The sequence below is a fragment of the Bos mutus genome, chromosome 1 (assembly GCF_027580195.1).
Source record: "Bos mutus isolate GX-2022 chromosome 1, NWIPB_WYAK_1.1, whole genome shotgun sequence".
Lineage (NCBI taxonomy): Eukaryota > Metazoa > Chordata > Mammalia > Artiodactyla > Bovidae > Bos > Bos mutus.
Genome location: NC_091617.1, coordinates 52,947,168 through 52,965,545, shown reverse-complemented (window position 1 = coordinate 52,965,545; position 18,378 = coordinate 52,947,168). Strand labels below are relative to the sequence as shown.

The 18,378-nt window shown below is 37.7% G+C and overlaps 1 protein-coding gene across 1 annotated transcript in view; it reads left to right on the top strand.

Annotated features, from left to right (window-relative positions):
* Positions 1 to 18,378, top strand: part of MORC1 (MORC family CW-type zinc finger 1) — a 158,651-nt gene that overhangs the window by 20,835 nt on the left and 119,438 nt on the right. The window contains 2 exon segments of the mRNA XM_070357835.1: positions 1,189 to 1,348; positions 3,114 to 3,219. Of these exon segments, the coding sequence (XP_070213936.1) occupies positions 1,189 to 1,348; positions 3,114 to 3,219 (266 nt within the window).

Below are 18,378 nucleotides of genomic sequence, written 5' to 3'. Positions count from 1 at the left end.
TTTAAGGTTAGTCCAATAAAATGCCAATTGAAAGCTCTGAGAGTGTGGGTGGGGCTTGGCAGCCATGCAGGTCACAATAATACATACCAGGCTGTTTTATTGAGTAATCTTCAGTGTAATTTTCTTTATGTCTTTCCCTCTGGGCTGGTCAGGTATCTTAAAGAAGACTCCTACAGTCTTCTACCTGAAGGCCTAGCTGGCAGAACCTGGGAGCCAAATGAGAGAAGAGATGTGCAGTTCTCAGCATCCAATATGTGTACTTTCATTGAATCCCTCTAATCTCAGTAAGGGTTTCCCTGGTAGCTCAGCTGGTAAAGAATCCGCCTGCAATGCCATGGAGACCCTGGCTTGATTCCTGGGAGGAGGAATAGGCTACCCACTCCAGTATTCATAGGCTTCCCTGGTGGCTCAGAAAGTAAAGAATCTGCCCACAATGCGGGAGACCTAGGTTCTATCCCTGGGTTGAGAAGATCCCCTGGAGGAGGGCCATGACAACTCACTCCAGTATTCTTGCCTGGACAATCCCCAGGCAAGGGACACAGGAGCCTGGTGGGCTACAGTCCATTGAGTCCCAAAAGGTCAGACACGACAGAGTGGCTAAGCACACAGCCTCAGTAAGGTCACCTGCCAACTGTGCCTGACATATCCTCTAATCCAGACATGCTTTGTTCCACTCTTTCCACAGAGTAAACATCCATTCCCTATGGAGGAGGGGGAGGAGCTAATGCCAGATGGGGAGCTGGACTGCTTGTAGCTCTCTTTTACCCCCACCTCGAGAGCTAATTCATGCCATCAATCTCTGAGACTTTGAGGGAGCTCTGAATTGTAAATCAGTCTGGTACTTCTCATTTCTGGTATGGGCTTTGGATTGGTTACTTGGATATGCTGTCATACTTTTCAACTTCTGAAATGCTGATACTGTTGTTTCCTCTGCCATCTGACCCATAATTCTGTAGGGGCTGAGGTAGAGTCCATCAGTCACCATGTTCTGTAGTGGAACATTTTAGAATAAAACTCTTAAGTATAAATTTTTGTTTTGTGCCTCTTCCTTATCAAACTAGAATACCTGGGGCAAGTACACTCTTAACTTAGCGTTGTATAATTTGGAGTGAATTAGGGTCAGACCAAAAAAAAATGATGGTTTTTATCTGTGTATTTCATAGTAAATTGATGTGTTTTTTTTAATAGGTTGTGGTTCCAATACCTTCATGGTTAACAAGAACCAGAGAATCTGTCACAGATGATCCTCAAAAATTCTCAACAGAATTGTCTATAATTTATAAATATTCTCCATTTAAAACTGAAGCTGAATTGATGCAGCAGTTTAATGTGATCTACGGCAAATGTGGTAAGATCATCACAACCCTGAAATTTTAATGTGGAAGTGTTTGTTTTCAGCGTCATACAAAAGACTGTAAATATGATTTCTATTTAAAATGCCATGTGGAATCTCATATGAGGCAGTTATTCATTTTATTTTTATAAATTTTGTCTTAGAGAATCCAAACAGGAATAACTCTTAAGTCACTGGCACTGGGAGAAATGTTTGTACTTGTAACAGCCTGGTGAAACCGGGTAAGGAGAGGTTGACACAGGCTATGATCATAGGGAATCACAGTCTCTGCCAGAGATAATCTCTCTCCTCATCTCTCTGTGTCAGGAGACTCTCTACTACAGCATCCAAGACTAGATGACCGCAGGGCATGTAAGAGGGTTAGCAGTTTATAAAGTAACAAGTCCAGGCTTCTGTGGCAGTCTTTCTCCAGACTTGTACCACTTTTCATATCTAGAAGCAAAAAGATTCCTGCTCTAGAGAAAGCTATTTGCATTCTGCTTTTTCTAATGTTAATGTGCAAAATTCTATTCTGTTTGTATTAAAATTCTGTTTTATGTTATGTTTATAGCAAATTTCTCCTCTAACTTGTGGTAGTTTGTTTAAAAGTAATGTTTTGTGTCATCCTTTTCCCTTTCTCATAGAAGAAAAATAATGGCACTTAAATATTCATTTCATTAAGATATATGGTGTACTTTAAGGATGGTTAATGTATAGTCTCTTTAGTTGCCTTATAATTGTGAAATACTGATGTATATACTACTGAAAGATATACTATTTCCTGAACACTTTTCTAAATGCCTTATAAAAATTAACTCATTTAATCCTCAAAACAACCCTTGTGTTTTAAGTGCCTCATGAGCTCTATCATCTAGATTAGGAAACTTACCTGAAGTCACTGTGATAGTAAATGGTTGGTCCAGGGTATTGACACATGTATTTAGGCTCCCAAGTCCAAGTCCAGATTCTTAGTCACTCTGCTGTTCTCCCCTCCATTTTAGTATTACCAAAAAGAAAAGTGTACTTGGTTGTTCTTCAAATTTCTCTGACAGTGCTGTTTGTCTTTATATTATAATCAAGTTTATAAACAATTTGGGTTGTTTTTGTTTACTGTGCTTTAGAGCAGGGATCAGCAAGCTAGGGCCTGCAGGTCAAATTGGCCCCATGGCTGTTTTTCTTAGTTACCATTTACTGGAACGTAGCTACATCATTCATCTGTGTATTCCCTGCAGCAGCTTTCATGCTACAGTGTAGAGCTGAGTTGTGAGTAGTTGTAAGAAACCTGCAAAGTCTGAAATATTTGTTTTTTGGCCCTTTACAGAAAAAGTTTACCAACACCTCTGTTAGTGTCTACTTCATATTTATACACATTTATACAAAGCAATACTTCATATTTATACAAATGGTAAAAATTTATCTTTGTTCTTATGTGCATTGATTTCAGTTCTGACAATGAGAGTTTTACCTATAATACAAATTTGGCTCAGGCTTCTAACAGTTTTTATAATGCAAATTATGAGAAGAATCCACACTGAAAGACATAATAAGTTGAATAGTTAAAAAGAAGCATGGTGCTATAGAAACTCAATGCTCTTTGGCAGAAAGTGGAATTTACTATAAGACATATATATTGAAACTTACCAAGGCATTTTATTTACTGAAGTACAAAAGAAAATTTAGTCTATAGCGGGCTTAATTCCCTAGGTGAGATAATAGCACCATGACTAATGCTTAGTGTAGTTAAATATTGACAAAAGTCAAACATCTATTTTTCCACTAGGTACTTTGCTGGTTGTTTATAACTTGAAGCTTCTGCTTAGTGGAGAACCTGAGTTGGATGTTAAAACTGACAGAGAAGATATACTGATGGCTGGAGCTCTTGGAGAGTGAGTATATGAGTGTTTGTCAGAACATGTGTCAACGATGCCAGTGAACTGGAGTTAGGAAACCTGCATCCTGGTTCCAGGTCGGAGGCCACTTGGCCTCAGCACTAGAGCCATTCATTTTACCCCAATTACAGATAAAGTATGTTAGGCTGGACCTCTGATTCCCAAATCTGGCTGAGCCTGTGAGACAGCTTCTTGAGAAGTACAAGATCCTGTCTTATCCCACATCTACTGAGTCAGAATCTCTGGATATCAAGCCTAAGAATCAATATTTTTCATATGTTTCAGAGGTGATTCAGAGGAATATCGCTGAATGACAGTTCAGAATGGTCCTATGAACTGCTTACTTGCAGTTTATAAGTAAATAAATGGATATTCATTTTTCTTGGCTATTGGGGATCCATAGGGAACAGAATGAGAAATTAGTAGGGGCATGGGTGAAAAAGTGTGGAGAAATATGAAATAGTGATTAAACCTGGATTTCTCTAAAGTAACTTTGTATTTCACTCTGTATTTAAAACTTATTAGCAGACAAATTGGGAGAGTAGCATTGACATGCATATACTACCAACTGTGAAATAAGCAGCTACTGGGAAGGTACTGTGTTACACAGGGAGCTGGGGTCGGTGCTTGGTACTGAGCACCAATCTTGGTGTGAAGACCTCGAGTGCTGGCATGGGAGGAAGGCTCAAGAGAGAGGAGATATGGGTAAACATATAACTGATGTACTTTGTTGTACAGCAGAAATGAATGTAACATGTACAGCAATTATAGTCCAATAATAAAAAACTTTTAATGAAAGAGGAAGAAGGAAAAAAAAGCTTATTAGCTTAAACCTTTATTCTGTTAGTGTCAGAATGCTACAGTTAGAAGGGATTTTAAAGGAATTTAATCTGGACTGATTCATTTAATGAACAATTGTGGTTCAGTAGAAATATAGTGAAAGCCAAAAATATGAACAATATATGTCATCTTAAATTTATGAGTAGCTGCATTAGGAGAAGTAAAAAGAAATGGTTGTTATTAATTTAACAATGTTTTTATTTCATCAAATATATATAACATAATTTCGAAATTTCAGTATGCAAAATATTAAGACATTTTCCATTCAATTTTTTCCATTCCAAATCTTTGAAATCCAGTGTGGTTTACATGTGTACCACATATCAGCTTGGACTAGTGCTCAATAGCCATGTATGGCCAGAAGCTACGGTATTGGACAGTGACGTTTTAGACGAAGATATGGACGGAGGAGCCTGGTAGGCTACAGTCCATGGGGTCGCTAAGAGTCGGACACGACTGAGTGACTTCACTTTCACTTTTCACTTTCATGCATTGGAGAAGGAAATGGCAACCCACTCCAGTGTTCTTGCCTGGAGAATCCCAGGGACAGAGGAGCCTAGTGGGCTGCCGTGTATGGGGTCGCACAGAGTTAGATATGACTGACGCAACTTAGCAGCAGCAGCGTTGAGACCCAAGTAAGCACATCAGCTTAGACAACTTTTTCTTTTCCCTTGGAAGTGAAATTTTGAAAGTTCTTTTCCCAGTTGGAGACTTTAACATATGATAACCCACTTTAAATTATCTTTTCTATATTTTTCTAATGTATATTTTTTTCTCATCTCATTCTAAAATGTGGAATTCTCATTTTACACAGAAATAAAGGTGGTTGTTTTGTTTTGTTTTAAATATCCAACCTAATTACCATTCTACAAGTGTTGGGAACCCCTCTGCCAACATTAATATGCCAATATCAGAAAGGGTGCCCAGAACTGTTACTGGCACCTTCATTACTGTCTCCTCCTCTCTTGCTGGCCTTGTCCTCTACTTAAGGACTGGTTCCAAAACCAATATTTCATACTACTTAACAGCTTTGAGCTCAAATTTTCAAACAGTTATCTGTCAGAATGCCTTAGCCTTTCAACACTAGCATTAGGAAATAATATATTATTAGAGGAATACTTTGACAGCTAATTCTTTGGGGAAAATTCCTACTGTTCCCAGATTGTTTAATGAAGCTAGAAGCTTCTTAAGGCATTTGTTGTGCTGTGCTTAGTTGCTCAGTCATGTCCAACTCTTTGTGACCCCATGGACTATAGCCCCACAGGCTCCTCTCTGTGTGGGGATTCTCCAGGCAAGAATACTGGAGTGGGTTGCCATAGTGTCCTCCAGAGGGGTCTTCCCAAGACCAGGGATCGAACCCAGGTCTCCCACATCACAGGCAGATTCTTTACCATCTGAGCCACCAGGGAAGCCCTCTTAAGGCATTTAGGCAGTTAATTACAAAATAAAGAAAATGGATCAGACCTAAGAAATACACAATTTTGCTTTGGAACATTGACCACCCTGCAATTTTTTATTTGATTGATTTTTCAACAAAATGTTTCACATTTCAATCACAAGAAAATTTTTCTAAAGACAAGGATGGGATTTTATGAGGAAGGATTTATTGTAAAGAGGTGACATAATTTCTGTAGCAAAGATGCAGTACATTTCATGGTTTCTTTTGTAAGTACCAGCTGGTGCCAAGTAGAGAGAGCAATACTACTTCCTGGGGAGGCAGTAATAATGCCAGTTTCTCTTCTAAAAAGTTAGTGGATTCTGACAATAACTTCTAATTCCTCTTCACTAAGGGATTAGTAAAACCATTAAATCTTGAGGCTGAAAGAATGCATCTGGTCCAAGATGGATCTTTCTTTGACTCGTCTTCCATTTATGACTTCTGATCTTTGAACTTCTAATCAAGTGCAGTTTATATATCTTGGTTTTGAGAATAAGTGGTTTGTAATAAAACAACTTTTTTTACTATTTCTTTCTATTCTGGCTATTGTATCTCTTTGAAGCCACAGGGCATGATTTGACATCTGTCCAAAAACAAATTTCAAGGTTTTGAACTGTCTGATTTTCACCTTTAGTCTTAGATGATGTGGTCCTGCCAATTCTGAAAATAACTTAATTTTCTACGTAGGAATAGGAAAACCAAAGCTTACAGGCTTTGTTTGGCTTCAGAGAATTGATTTTCTGGTATAATTTATTTTCTTCCAATTTTTCTTGTTGTAAAATCAAAAGTAAAACAATATTTTAAAACTTTTTAAGGAAAAGAATTTCTATATCATAATTATTAATTTATATTTGTCCATTCTAGTGTTTTTAAGGACAATTTTTCAGTTTTCTTTTTTCATTTACGATTTGCTTCTAAACATATGTATAGTCTTAATAAGCCTCATTTCATGATTTCTTGATAAGTGGCCATTGCATTGATTCATCATAAGTTACATAACAATTCCTGCATTTCTGTATAGTAACATTAGTCTCAGTGTTTCACATTATTTGTGGGTAATGTTGAAATAAACATATTTGTAAACATGTATTTTTTTTATTTTTTGAATTATTTTCTTAAGACAGATTCCCAGGAAGGGAACCAGTGAGTCAAAGGATCTGAACTTTTATACAGTTCTTGCAAATATTTGGCATCACCAGTATTTTATTATTTTAAACTTAGCAATCAAAATCCTTCATCATTGTACCTTGGGCTGAGGCTCTAACAGTAGTTATCTGACCATTGTCAGGGCCTTGTTTCAAGATGACAATAGCCTCATGAAAATTTCATTAAGTGTGATGTTCAAGCACAGGGCGGTGGCTTGTGCTTTGGCAGTATCAGTCTAAAGATAAACTGCTTTCACTTAAGAAAAATTATGTGTAGGTATATAACAGTCATCTCACAATTTCAGCATGCAGATGAGGCATAAGTTTGCATTTAATGTGTGATATATTAAACTGGAGTTTGGATCTGTGATTGTGGTATGTGGAGAGTGCAAGAGAAGGGTGCAGAGGTTCCAGGGCAACATGCAGAAAGAGAGTTGTAGCTACAGAAAAAGAATAGTGTTGAATTATATCATGTTAAGCTTAGGCAGAGTTCTCGAAAGGGAAGAAGATGGTATGAAATATAGCTTCGTAACAAATCAAAATGTGGAACAAAATGGAGGGGCCGGAGAGGGCTGAGAATACTAAATGTTAAAGAAATAAAAGTGAACTAATAACGGAAAACAAGATGTCTCTTTGGGGCCTGTTTAGACAAATTTTTAAAAATTTGTTATCTATTTTTAGCTGTGCTGAGTCTTTGCTTTGTGTGGGCTTTTCCCTAGTTGAGGTGAGAGGGGGCAATGCTCTGGTTGTGTTGTGGGGGGCTTCTCTTTGCTGTGGCTTCTCGTGTTGTAGAGCACAGGCTTTAGGACCCGTGGGCTTCAGTGGCTGTGACGTGTGGTCTCGGTAGTTGCAGTTCCCAGGCTCTAGAGCACAGGCTTAATAGATGTGGTGCATGGGCGTGGTTGCTCTGCAGCATGTGGGATCTTCCCGGATCAGGAATTTAACCCACATTTCCTGCATTGGCAGGTGAATTCTTTACCACTGAGCCACTAGGGACACCCCAATTTTTGTTTATTAATTTATATTCTGGTAGTTTTTGGAACTCTGAACCACGTCCCACACCTCAAACCTTTGTAACATTTTCTCCCACCAAACTTTTTTTTTTCCTTGAAGTAGTCTATTTGTGCAGAATAGAATCAAGTAGAATCAAGTTAATCCATTTTTACCTTCTCACTGGTGGTTGTTAGTAACCTTCAATCACAGTCACACAGATTATTAAAATTAAAAGTCATTTTCTAAGGTTATATACTGATGGAGGGTAGTAGGACTAAGAAAGTGCAAGATGACAGACTGGTGGAAGGTTTAAAATGGGTCAGTGCCCATCATTAACCTCATATGTGGTTAGTGTAAATTGGCATATACAAAATCTACAGCGTTGTCATTCTGCTTTGACATTCCTTACTCAGAGAGTTTATGTAGATGCCAGGTGTGGAATTGCAGTTCTGTAATTTGGATGTTTTAAATTTCATTCATAAGACATACAACCTTATTATGTGGATGTGTCAGTCGTTCAGTTGTGTCTGACTCTTTGTGACCCCATGGATTGTAACCTTCCAGGCTCCTCTGTCTACGGAAATCTCCAAACAATAATACTGGAGTGCGTTGCCATCCCCTTCTCTAGGTGATTTTCCTAACCCAGGGATAGAACCCAGGTCTCCCGCATTGCAGACAGATTATTTACCATGTGAGCCACCAGGGAAGCCCATTGTGTGGATACTGGTATGAAATTATAAGTTTATAATAAAGACTTTTCCAAATTCACTGGAATATTGAGTGGTAGCCCTGTCACAGCATCATTTTCAGGATTTCAAATAGCTCAACTGGAATTCCATCACCTCCACTAGCTTTGTTCATAGTGATGCTTTCTAAGGCCCACTTGACTTCACATTCCAGGATGTCTGGCTCTAGGTCAGTGATCACACCATTGTGATTATCTTGGTCATGAAGATCTTTTTTGTACAGTTCTTCTGTGTATTCTTGTCCCCTCTTCTTAATATCTTCTGCTTCTGTTAGGTCCATACCATTTTTGTCCTTTATCGAGCCTATCTTTGCATGAAATGTTCCCTTGTTATGTCTAATTTTCTTGAAGAGATCTCTAAGTCTTTCCCATTCTGTTGTTTTCCTCTATTTCTTTGCATTGATCGCTGAAGAAGGCTTTCTTGTCTCTCCTTGATATTCTTTGGAACTCTGCATTCAGATGCTTATATCTTTCCTTTTCTCCTTTGCTTTTCACTTCTCTTCTTTTCACAGCTATTTGTAAGGCCTCCCCAGACAGGCATTTTGCTTTTTGGCATTTCTTTTCCATGGGGATGGTCTTGATCCCTGTCTCCTGTACAATGTCATGAACCTCCATCCATAGGTCATCAGGTACTCTATCTATCAGATCTAGTTCCTTAAATCTATTTCTCACTTCCACTGTATAATCATAAGGATTTTTTTTTTTTTTGGTAATACCTGAATGGTCTAGTGCTTTTCCCTACTTTCTTCAATTTAAGTCTGAATTTGGCAATAAGGAGTTCATGCTCTGAGCCACAGTCAGCTCCCAGTCTTGTTTTTGCTGACTGTATAGAGCTTCTCCATCTTTGGCTGCAAAGAATATAATCAATCTGATTTCGGTGTTGACCATCTGGTGATGTCCATGTGTAGAGTTGTCTCTTGTGTTGTTGGAAGAGGGTGTTTGCTATGACCAGTGTGTTCTCTTGGCAAAACTCTATTTGCCTTTGCCCTGCTTCATTCCATATTCCAAGGCCAAATTTGCCTGTTACCCCAGGTGTTTCTTGACTTCCTACTTTTGCATTCCAGTTCCCTATAATGAAAAGGACATCTCTTTTGGGTGTTAGTTCTAAAAGGTCTTGTAGGTCTTCATAGAACTGTTCAGCTTCAGGTTCTTCAGCGTTACTGGTTGGGGCATAGACTTGGATTACTATGATATTGAATGGTTTGCCTTGGAAACAAAGAGAGATCATTCTGTCATTTTTAAGATTGCATCCAACTACTGCATCTCGGACTCTTTTGTTGATCATGATGGCTACTCCACTTCTTCTAAGGGATTCCTGCCCACAGTAGTAGATATAATGGTCATCTGAGTTAAATTCACCCATTCCAGTCCATTTTAGTTTGCCGATTCCTAGAATGTCGACGTTCACTCTTGCCATCTCCTGTTTGAACTCAGCAGTGGCCACAGGACTGGAAAAGGTCAGTTTTCATTACAATCCCAAAGAAGGGCAATGCCAGAGAATGCTCAAACTATCGCACAATTGCACTCATCTCACACACTAGTAAAGTAATGCTCAAAATTCTCCAAGCCAGGCTTCAGCAATACGTGAATCGTGAACTTCCAGATGTTCAAGCTGGTTTTAGAAAAAGCAGAGGAACCAGAGATCAAATTGCCAACATCTGCTGGATCATGGAAAAAGCAAGAGAGTTCCAGAAAAACATCTATTTCTGCTTTATTGACTATGCCAAAGCCTTTGACTGTGTGGATCACAATAAACTGTGGAAAATTCTGAAAGAGATGGGAATACCAGACCACCTGACCTGCCTCTTGAGAAACCTGTATGCAGGTCAGGAAGCAACAGTTATAACTGGACATGGAACAACAGACTGGTTCCAAATAGGCAAAGGAGTACGTCAAGGCTGTATATTGTCACCCTGCTTATTTAACTTCTATGCAGAGTACATCATGAGAAACACTGGGCTGGAAAAAACACAAGCTGGAATCAAGATTGCCAGGAGAAATATCAACAACCTCAGATAAACAGATGATACCACCCTTATGGCAGAAAGTGAAGAGGAACTAAAAAACCTCTTAATGAAGGTGAAAGAGGAGAGTGAAAAAGTTGGCCTAAAGCTTAACATTCAGAAAACGAAGATCATGGCATCTGGTCCCATCACTTCATGGCAAATAGATGGGGAAACAGTGGAAACAGTGTCAGACTTTATTTTTTGGGGCTCCAAAATCACTGCAGATGGTGACTGCAGCCATGAAATTAAAAGACACTTACTTCTTGGAAGGAAAGTTATGACCAACCTAGATAGCATATTCAAAAGCAGAAACATTACTGCCAACAAAGGTCCGTCTAGTCAAGGGTATGGTTTTTCCAGTAGTCATGTATAGATGTGAGAGTTGGACTGTGAAGAAAGCTGAGCCCTGAAGAATTGATGCTTTTGAACTGTGGTCTTGGAGAAGACTCTTGAGAGTCCCTTGGACTGCAAGGAGATCCAACCAGTGCATTCTGAAGATCAGCCCTGGGATTTCTTTGGAAGGACTGATGCTAAAGCTGAAATTCCAATACTTTGGCCACCTTATACGAAGAGTTGACTCATTGGAAAAGACTCTGATGCTGGGAGGGATTGGGGGCAGGAGGAGAAGGGGTCGACAGAGGATGAGATGGCTGCATGGCATCACCGACTCAATGGACATGAGTTTCAGTGAACTCTGGGAGTTGGTGATGGACAGGGAGGCCTGGCATTCTGCAATTCATGGGGTCGCAAAGAGTTGGACACAACTGAGCGACTGAACTGAACTGAACTGAACTGTATAAAGACTTTGCAGTTACATGTAAGATATGCCAGTGAATCCTGGATCTGTGTGTTCGTTTTCTTTACTCTTTACTACATCTCACTCTTGCTTGTTTACGTGGTGGTCCATCACCTGTTCCAGGGGCATTAATCTTTGGGGAAGAGGATGGAGTGTGTATGACGGGAAGGGCTTCAAGTAGTATACATATATTAAATTATTGAAAACAAATTGAACTTCATAAACATACAAATTGGTGTAATAGTGCTTCCTCACTTTCCACCCCAGTTCCTTTTAATCTCTCTTCTTCTATAGAAATTATTCTGCACCTTGAGTTTTAAAATATACCATCTAGTTTTCTTCTTAATAATTGTCAATTTATTAGATTTAATGCAGATATTTTTTCTTCTTTACCTTTTTTTTTGAAATAATTTAAACTTTTTGAATGGGTTACAAAGATAATACCAAGAATTCCAATGTACTTCACTACGATTCCACAAATGTGGTATTTTACCACACTTGCTTTATCTTTCAACCTCTTGCTCTTTCTCTTTTTATATGTAGTTTGGATCCTTGGGTTCTTTTTCATTCTTTCTATTTTCAGGGTCATAATCTGTTACTGTCTATATAAATTATTTGGCTAGAGTTGTTCTAAATTTGGCTTTGGCTAGTGGGAGCCTGTTCAAGCTGAATCTTATGTTCTTTTCATGTCATCATTTTAAAACACTTTGGTACTTACTGGAACCACAAGATGTTCTGGGCTCATATTACTTTCCTTTTTTCCCTGATATAGCACTGCAGTCATTTCTCCAAGAGACCCTGGTTCCCTTTAGAAGATAATGCTGCACTTCATTCTAAAAGATGACTTTTAAAAATGCTGTACCTTATTTTTGAAATGCCTGTATAGTGATCAGTTACTGTATATTGGTATATAACAATTTTGTATAATATTCAGTTACTATATACTATAGTATAATGTATAATGTGGTGTTATATATCAATGCTCCCCTATTGATTAAACTTCATTTTTTCACTCTTTCAACAATGCTGATTGTTTTATTTTAGGGCACATGTACAAATACTTCTTTGGCATTCTTAGAAAAATTATTGCCGGATTAAGTAGTAGTAATTTTCAATTTAAATAGTGCTAAAGTGCTGTGTGAAAATACTTACATTTCTATACATCTAACCAATGGTCTGAATTTTCTCAGTGCCCTGATTCTCACCATGATTTGATGTAATCAATCTTTAAAAATGTTGCCAAGTAGCAAATTCTTAGAACCTAGGCAAAACTCATGAAACAAATTTTTCTTCACAGCTCACACAGAAAAACCAACTATGCTGACATCTTTGTCTCACAGTTCTAGTTTCTAGAACTGTGAGATAATGAATTTTTGTTACTTAAAAAAATTTAGCAGGTAGATTAAATATTTCTTTGCACTCCAGTTTCCTCCTAAATATTAAAAAAATTGAGTATATTTTCATGTTTTTGGACACTTAATTCCATAATTTGCTTGTGTGTTTTGCTTATATTTCTTTTATATAGTTTTTCTTGTTGATTTTTAGGAATATTTAGTGTAGTATAGCTATTAATGCTTTGGGTATTAAATATGAAGAAAACATTTTCCTCTAGTCTGACATTCTTCCCAGGTGGTACAGTGGTAAAGAATCTGCCTACCAGTGCAAGAGAAGCAAGAGGCACAGGTTCAATCCCTAAGTCAGGAAGATCCCCCGGAGGAGGAAATGGCAACCCACTTAAGTACTCTTGCCTGGAGAATCACATGGACAGAGAACCTGGTGGGCTACAATCCTTGAGGTTGCAGGGAGTCAGACACTACTGAGTTGACTGAACACACACAGACTGACACTTGGCCTTTTTTAAATTGAAACATTTATTGAGATAATTACAGACTCACATGCAGTAATAAGAAGCAATACAGCGAGGCTGTGTACCCTTTCCCAGTGGTGGCATTTTGCAAAACTATAGTGTAACATCATAACAGGGATATCAACATTAATATAATGAACAAACTTTGATGCAAATTCACCAGTTCATCAGCACAAGGACGCTTGCTTTTGCTTTTTATAAACACACACCTCCTTTCCTTTTTCCCCACTTGACTTTCTTTAAAAATGTATTTATTTTTTTATTTTTGACGGTGCTGGGATTTCATTGCTGCGTGCGGGCTTTCTCCAGTGTGTCGAGCGGGGGCTGCTCTCTAGTTGCAGTGCATGGTCTTCTCATGTGGTAGCTTCTCTTGTTGCAGAGCACTGCCTCCAGGTCATGGGGTCTTCAGTAGTTGCAGAACCTGGGCTCAGTAATTGTGGCTCCTAGGCTCTAAAGCATAGGCTCAGTAACTGTGGTGTGAGGGTTTAGTTGCTCCATGGCATCCTGGATCTTCCTGGACCAGGTATCGAACCTATGTCTCCTGCATTTGTAGGCAGATTCTTTACTTCTGAGCCACCAGGGAAGCTCCCCCCTTGACTTTTAACATTGTTAGTATTTTCCTTTGTCTTACAGACATTTTTTAATTTTTGAGGTCAAATCTGTTAATACTAATACTTTCTTTTCTCTGCTTCTTTTGCATTCTGAACTCAGAAAGTCCGTCCTTAGCCAAATATGTTTTCCTATCATCATTTCTTTTAATATTTGTAATTTATTTCCATATAGCCTTTTAATCCATCTGGGATTTATTTTTGAAGTTTATATGCATGGGGAAGGATAGATTAATTTCGTGCTTTCCTAAAGGATATAGAATTTAAAAAATAATCCAGCCTTTTTTACTTATTTGAAGTGTATTGTTAATATAAACTAGATTACAACCATTCATGGATTTATTTCTGGACAGTCTGTCCCTTTTCACTGATAGAATTTTTTATTCCTGTTCCATTAGAATTTCTTAATTGCTATAGCCCTTATAATGCATTTTGTTATTTGGTAAGACTACCCCTAAACTTCTAAAAAATTGCCTACACTTGTAGATGTTCTTTTTTATATGAATATTTAAAACAAGCTTTCCAAGTTTTATTACAAAAAAATTCTTGGGCTTTTTTACTGGTAGTCTATTGAATTCATGGATTAATTGGGGGAGAACTAGCATATTTATGTTTTGGTCCTTATTCCCGTCTACTTTTATATAGTTGAGTTTTATAACAGCATAGCATATCATACTAATTAAGAACAGAGCTTTGGTAGTTAGACTGAGTTCAATTTATAGTTCTACCTGCTGTGTTTTTATGGGGAAGGTAGTTAACCTCACAGAGCCTCAATGTAGTCATTTGTAAATGGTAATGATAGTAATGGTATTATATCACAGGGTTGTAGTGAAAATTAAATGATATATGATGTAAAAAGTGCTTAAATTCTTCTTTGGCACATTGTACATACCCAGTAATTGTTAGCTATTATTATTTCTTCACTTAGTTCTGGTATATTTCTTGTTAAGTTTATTCTTGGGCATTTTCTGACTCTTCTTAGCATTCAGATAAGACTTATTTTTTTCTTCATTGCTTTTTCAAATTATTTATTTGTTAGTTTACTGATGGCAAAGCATTGACTTTTTGCCTGTTGATTTTATATCTCACCATTTACTGAACTATTTTATTCTAATAGTTTTCAGTTAAATTTTATATGTAGTTTTTATCTTTAAACAATGATGGTTTTATGTCTTTATTTCTGTTGTTGTTCATTTGCTAAGTCGTATCTCTTTGAGACCCCATGAACTGCAGAATTCCAGGCTTCCCTGACCTTCACTATCTCCCTGAGTTTGTTCAAACTCATGTCCGTTGAGTTAGTGATGCCTTCCAACCATCTACTTATTATTTCTTTATTTCTTGTTTTAACTAATTAGCTAGTTAAATAGAAGTGGTAGTAGCAGACATGCTTTTTTGTCTTGTTTTTATCTTAATAGAGTTTTTTTACATTTGACTATTAGATGTGATGATTATTCTAGATATTATTCCTTTGAATCAATGCCTTTTCAGTTTCAGGAAGGCAATAACTGAGTTCCTTTTATTTTTTACATCAGAAAGTGGATATTAAATTTTAGTCAGTGCTTTCTGATATCTGTTGAAGTGATTTAGATTTGTTTTTCTCCTTTAATCTGTTAAAGCAATGTATTAATATATTAGAGTTTATAATGTTGAACCATCCTTGCTTTGTTCAAATAAACCCAACTAGTTTATGATGTATTATTCACTGTGTTAATTTTGCTAGTATTTTATTTAATGTTTCTTTGTCTCTATGTTTACATATGAGACTGGCTATAATTATGCTTTTATTATCCTTATCTTACTATTGGTGTATAGTCTATAGTAGAATGAGCTGGAAAGTTTTTCACCTCTTTTGTTAGTTTAAAAGAGTTTATATAAAATGAATCCGTCATTTACCTATAGGTTGGATAGAAGTTCCCTGAAAATTTTGTGGTCCTATTACTACTTTTTTTTACTTTTCAGTTGGGTTATAACTGTTAATCTATTCAAAATTTAAAATTCTTAGGGCAAATTTATCATTTATAATTTCTTATTAAAAATACTCCTTTTGTTTAGATTTTCAAATTTGTTGATATGGAGTTTTATGTAAAATATTCTTTTTTTTTTTAATTAAAATACAACTGCTTTACAGTGTTGTATTAGTTTCTGCTGTACAACAATGTGAATCAGTTATGGAATGAAAGTTGCTCAGTTGAGTCCGACTCTTTGCAACCTCAGGGACTATACCAGTCCACGGAATTCTCCAGGCCAGAATACTGAAGTGGGTAGCCTTTCTTTTCTCCAGGGGTTTTTCCCAACCCAGGATTGAACTCAGGTCTCCTGCGTTGCAGATGGATTCGTTACCAGCAGAGCCACAAGGGAAGCAGTTATATGTATATGTGTATCTTCTCCCTCTTGAGCCTTCCTCCCACCCCCCCAACCCCCCACCAATCTCACCCCGCTAAGTCATCCCAGAGCACCAAGTTGAGCTTCCTGTGCTGTACAGCAGCTTCCCACATACGGTAGTGTATATACGTCAGTGTTACTCTCTCAATTCGTCCCACCCGCTCCTTCCCGCCCTGTGTCCACAAGTCTGTCTCATCATCTGTGTCTCTATTCTTGCCTCACAAATAGGTTCACCAATACCATTTTTCTAGATTCCATATATATGCGTAATTATATGATATTTGTTTTTCTCTTTCTGACTGACTTTACTCTGTATGACAGACTCTAGGTTCTGCCACCTCACTAGAACTAATTCAAATTTGTTCCTTTTCATGGCTGAGTAATATTGCATTGTATAGAAGTGTAACACATCTTCTTAATCCGTTCATTTGTTGCTGGGCATTTAGGTTGTTTCCATGTCCTGGCTATTGTAAATAGTGCTGCAGTGAACGTGGGGGTGTATGTGTCTTTGTGAATTACGTTTTCAAATTGTTCAGGCTTAATCGCTCTTGTAGCATTTTTCCCTTTTTGTAGGGGCTAGGATTGTATGACCATTTCCTCTGGTCTGTTGTGCATGTGATTTCCTTGTACCCATGTTGCTTTCAGTTACTTATCATCTTCTTAACATATTCAACCCTTATGATAAAATGGAAGAAAGCATGGACTCTTGTCACAGATTCATGATGAAAAAAGGCATGTCATGGAATTGACTGCCATCAAAAGGGCCTTTCGTACCCCTGGAATCCATCACAGTTCCAGATCTCAAGCAACTAGAGGAACCCATCTGACAAAGCAATTCTGAAAGCAATGATATAATACAGGGTCACAGAGTTGAAATTTTGTACCAAGTAATGTTTTGAAATTAGGTGCCATATTGTCAGTGTATTTCTAAATTGACAGTCATTGGACAGCATTCTGTAATGTCTCTGGTTTATGTCTTAACTGAGCTGCCTGGGAACACATCAAAAGTTACAGCTTCAAATTGTTATAATGTGCTTCTTACTGTACTATGGTTATGGTAGAAGCACTTTCATTACTTTGCGAAGCTTATAACTTGCCTTTTAAATTTCCTCTTTGAGTTGACATTTATCTTAGGTATAATCTACCTTAAGGTTAAATTTGGTTATCCCCTTTATAGTTCAGAACTTAAACTAGTTAAAAATCTTTTTGCACTTCTGTATATTCAAGATAATTTAGGCTTTGTTAGTTTCAACTTCAAAAAAATCTTCATAGATTTTTTAGGGACTTTGGCAGTAAATTTAGAAAAGTGTCTTGGTTATTATAACATACAATGTTTTCATGAGTAGAAATATGGCACCTCTGAGATATTCCAGAAGGGATCTAATTTAGTCCAGTACCTGGATTTAAGAGTCATTTTCTGAACTGTGGAAGGATACCCACTCCAATATTCTTGCCTGGAGAACCCCATGGACAGTATGAAGAGGTAAAAAGATATGATGCTGAAAGATGAGCCCCGCCAGGATGGGAGGTATCCAGTATACTACTGGGGAAGAGTGGAGGGTGATTATTAATCCTCTAGTAAGAATGAAGCAGCTGGGCCAAAGCAGAAATGATGCTCAGTTGTGGACATGTCTGGTGGTGAAAGTAAAGTCCGATGCTGTAAGGAACAATATTGCATAGGAACCTGGAACGTTGGTTCCATGAATCCAGGTAAATTGGAAGTGGCCAAGCAGGAGATGGCAAGATTGAACATTGGCATATTAGGAATCAGTGAATTAAAATGGATGGGAACAGGTGAATTTAATTCAGATGACCATTATATCTACTGCTGTGGGCAAGAATCCCTTAGAAGAAATGGAGTAGCCCTCATAGTCAACAAAAGAGTCTGAAATGCAGTACTTGGGTGCAGCCTCAAAAACGATAGAATGATCTCAGTCCATTTCCAAAGCAAACCATTTAACATCGTAGTAATCCAAGTCCAGGCCCCAATCACTGATGCCTAAGAAGCTGAACGGTGCTGTGAAGACCAGAAGACCTTCTAGAACTAAGACCAGAAAATGTTGTCCTTTTCATCAAAGAGGGTTGGAATACAAAAGTTGGGAGGTCAAGGGATATATGGAGTAAAAGACAAGTTTAGGCCCTGGAGTACAAAATGAAGCAAGGCAAAGGCTAACCGAGTTTTGGCAAGAGAACATGCTGGTTGTAGCAAACACCCTTTTCCAACAACCCAAAGAATTGATACTTTTGAATTGTGGTGTTGAAGACTCTGGAGAGTCTCTTGGACTGCAAGGAGATCAGGTCAAACCAGTTAGTCCTAAAGGCAATCAATCCTGAAT